The 3,908-nt window shown below is 34.4% G+C and overlaps 1 protein-coding gene across 1 annotated transcript in view; it reads right to left on the reverse strand.

Moving 5' to 3' along the window:
• LOC21401587 (NADH-quinone oxidoreductase subunit D) overlaps positions 1-3,198 on the reverse strand; it is a 14,732-nt gene extending 11,534 nt beyond the window's left edge. Inside the window, exon 1 of the mRNA XM_010100086.2 lies at positions 2,913-3,198. Coding sequence (XP_010098388.2) covers positions 2,913-3,198 — 286 coding nt within the window. The remainder of the gene's footprint in view (positions 1-2,912) is intronic.
• Between the last annotated feature and the right edge of the window lie 710 nt (positions 3,199-3,908).

A 3,908-nucleotide genomic window follows, 5' to 3' on the forward strand; every position in this document is an offset into this window, starting at 1 on the left:
GATAGTAACGTTGCGATTTAGATAATCAGAAACTGATTGACAAGATCTACATATTTTTATTGATCAAACTCAGTTATTCTATTAAGAGACAACCATTTCGCGAGTATGCAAGAGCAATAGGGTCAAGTTAAAGTTTAGTACAGCTTTCCACCGCAGACAGATGGCCAACCTGATAAGACCATTCAGACCCTAGAAGATATGCGGAGAGCATGTGTCATGGATTTTAAAGGGAACTGGGATAGGAAGTTACCTTTGATATAGTTTTCCTATAACAACAGCTATCACACGTCAATAGGAATGACACCTTACGAAGCTCTATACAGAAAAAAATGCAGGTCCCCAATTCATTAGTATAAACCTGGGGAGAAGCATTTAGAAATAGTATACTTTATCAGTAGAACCACAGAGAATGTGAGACTTATCACGAAGAAGTTCGATACTGCTCATAGTCGCCAGATGAGTTATGCAGATAAACGCCGCAGATTTATAGAGTTTCAGGAAGGAGACTAAGTTTTTAAATTTTAAATTCTTCTCACTTAATCTTTTTTGTTGTCATTTATATTAAAAACATATAGAAAAAAGAGAGTGTTGGATATAGTGAAAGGAGCAGATTTAGAAGTTGCCCGATTTATTAGTTGTTTTACTTCAAAATTTGAATTTGAATTTATTTTAGTTGTTTCATGATATCTTCTAGTATACCTTCTAGTCTGATTTATGAATTATTATGATTTTTAAATTTAGAATATTTTGTATTAGTTTAGTTTCCTTTTCTAGCTTCTAAAATTAGTCTTGAGATTGTTTCCTTTTAGTTTGTTTCATTTATTTGTATTTTCAATTGCCTATTTAAAGGCTTCTAAGTATTGTTATTTTAGAGAGTTCAGTTTTTATGAATAAAATTTCAAGCTTGTTCTCTCTATTTAATTTTCTCGGTATTTTGTTGAATAAGCGAGTGATTAAAGCCTATTTTTGTAATGACTGAGAAAATCCCAGACCTTAAATAATACAATTTATGTATTTAAGCCAAGGATTTTTTTAGACAAATATTACGTGACTGAAGGATTTATGGAATTAATATATGTATTCCTAAATTCTGTAGCAGATTTCATGTTAAGTTCATGTTTTCGATCAAGTAAATTCGATCAATAAATTCTCGTCGTACTTTAAGGTAGAATAATTTTCAGTACAAGTATAGTTTGAGAATCTTAATTTCAAGAATCTCCAAACACAGCATGATGTTAGCAGCGTAAAAAAAACGCACTGACATTTTTAAAGAAGAGAAAATCCTTAATTGCCAGACAGCTAGGTTAAAGTCAGAAGATAAATACCCATAGTAGAAGGGTACAATGTGAGCTCGGGATTTGACACCGTCAGAAACAGCGTCATTCCCGAGATTTAATGCAGAAAAGTTAAATTTAGAATTTATTCAGTCTAGAATTAATTTCAAGACTTGAAACAGTTTAAGATATTACGCGAGTGAGAATTTAATGTGATCCCTAAGTAGTCGAGAATTAATCTTAAATTGTAAATAAGCAGTTGAAAAGGAATCGTCAGAAACTAGAATTTCCTGTCGGCTAAGTTACTTACCTACAGTCAGTATAATTTTTAGCTGTTTCAAGAGAAACTTAAGAGAGTGGACAAAAGTACAAGGGGTAGGATTTATTTTTCTCTCTCTCATTCTCCACTTGGCCGGCCATGTATAGTAGAAATAGAGCCAAAATTTGGCTAGTTGAGTGTGATAAAAGGTTACAAGTTATGGTGTGATGTGATGGTAGTGGTTGAAGGGGAATTAATGACAATTTTGCTTCTCATTTTCTCCTTCCATAACCGGCCAAGAAAGGGGAGAATTGAACCAAAATTTGGTTGATTGAAGGAGTTGATGTGATGTTAAAAAATTATTTCCAAGTTGCCTATAAAAGGAACCATCATAGGATAGCTTCATTTTTTTCTCCTCTCCTTTTTCCCACATCAAAAATCCGGCCATACACACCATTTCCTCTCAAATATTTTCTCCCACTCTCTCAATCTTGAGCCACTAGCACACCATAGAAGAAGAAGAAGGAGATCAAGAGATTCTAGGAGGAGACTAGTCAAGTATTCCTCCAAGGGTAAAGAAACTCTAAATCCTCTCATTCTCATGTTTTAGTGAAGTTTGAAATGTAGAAATATTCCTCTTAAATTTCCTTATACTCTTATAGTTCAAAGCCATTAACAAACCTTGGAGAAGAAGAGAAGGATCTAAATGGCTCTCAAGAAAGAGTTCTTCAAGGGTAACTTCTTGAACTCTTTTCAATTATTTTCTAGCAAAGTTTAAGTTTGAGAATCCATTGATGTAAATTGTGATTCTCAAGGAAATAAGTTGTAATAAGGGTGTGTGAGTTTTATGTTAGTTTTGTGAGTTTTGAGGTTAGTTTGATGTGGTATGTTTATGCTTGATCTAAGTTGCTTATTTTCGGATTAGAGGAAAAATTTTCAGGGACTTTGACCGCGAAAATGAGGACCATAGAGCGAGATTTTTCAATGTTTTAAAGCTTGAACTTATAGCCCTGGATGTTTTGAACATTTTCGGTTACTATGACAAAACCTAATTTTAACTCTAAAACCAAGTTTGAAGCCATTTGGCAAAAACGGACAAGCTGTCCAACACAGTTTCGAAAAAAAAACTGGCAGCCACTGGTTCAGCCAAACGGGACCCTTAGAAGCTGAATCTCGATTTTTCACAAAAGTGACAATTTTATATTTCGACGAGATGAAGAAATTTGATGAAGAAAAGATTTTCAAAATCCGACCCTAAGAGGTACTAAAACACAGATTCCCGAAACGGCACAGTTTTTGACTAAAACAGTTTCAAGAAAAATAGCAGCTACGGCTTTCAGCCAAACGGGGCCTTTAGAGGCCGAGATGAGAAGCTATACGGCTCAACTCCAACATAATTGCTCTGATATAGCTGGCTCTTTTAGGCACTTGGATATTTCCCAACAACTCCGGTCCATTTATGGTTATTGCTTCTGTGAACATAGTAGCTAAATAATCCCAACGCGTTACATAAGGCAGATATTGTATAATTGTTCGGTTTTCCGCAATTTTTTCCATTCCTCGGTGTAAATAGCCTAATATTGGTTCACAGTCAATAACATCTTCACCATCGAGAGTAACGATGAGTCGAAGAACACCATGCATTGATGGGTGGTGGGGACCCATATTTACTATCATGAGGTCTTTTCTTGGAGCTGGTATATTCATAGGTTTTTCTTTTTCCTCGATTGACCGAGATAGAATTTTAGTAAAATACAATGACATTAAACCTCATTTTAATGAAAGTATTCATAAAGGAAGTTTTCAAGAAAAAAATGCTTTCTTTAAAGAACTTAGTGGGTTATCGAGAAAATCATCCCGACGGGCACCTACGAGCCTAACACGATAGATCCTTAGGATTTTAAGGATTTGATGTGGGTCCAACGCCCGTATTGATTTAAGAGACTCTGTTTGAGTTTAAATTTCAGCGGCCTAAGAGTTAGAATGCCGTTAATAAGTTTCTAGGCCGAATTGGGCCTTAATATCATAATAAGTTCAATGAGGAATTTTATGGAGAATAAGTTACTATATTGGGTAAATGATTTTCAATCTAGACATAAGTATGTTAAGGGCAATTAAGGAAAATAAAATTTTGAGGATCTAATAAATTGATCCTTATAGTAAATTATCCTTCAGAAAATGAAAGGAATACATGCCTTAAAAAAAAAAAAAAAAGGGTTAGATTCCTGCATAAATTGCTAAAATAGAATAGCAAACGACAGTTAATCTCACACTCTCAATGGGGGTTTATTTTCAGAAATAAGCAAGTAAGAGAATAGACTGTTTGGCGAAAAGTGGATTCCAGCTCTGTAAATCAAGTAAGTAGGAATCTCGCC

This window comes from Morus notabilis, unplaced genomic scaffold (genome assembly GCF_000414095.1).
Source record: "Morus notabilis unplaced genomic scaffold, ASM41409v2 Scaffold348, whole genome shotgun sequence".
Classification (NCBI taxonomy): Eukaryota; Viridiplantae; Streptophyta; class Magnoliopsida; order Rosales; family Moraceae; genus Morus; species Morus notabilis.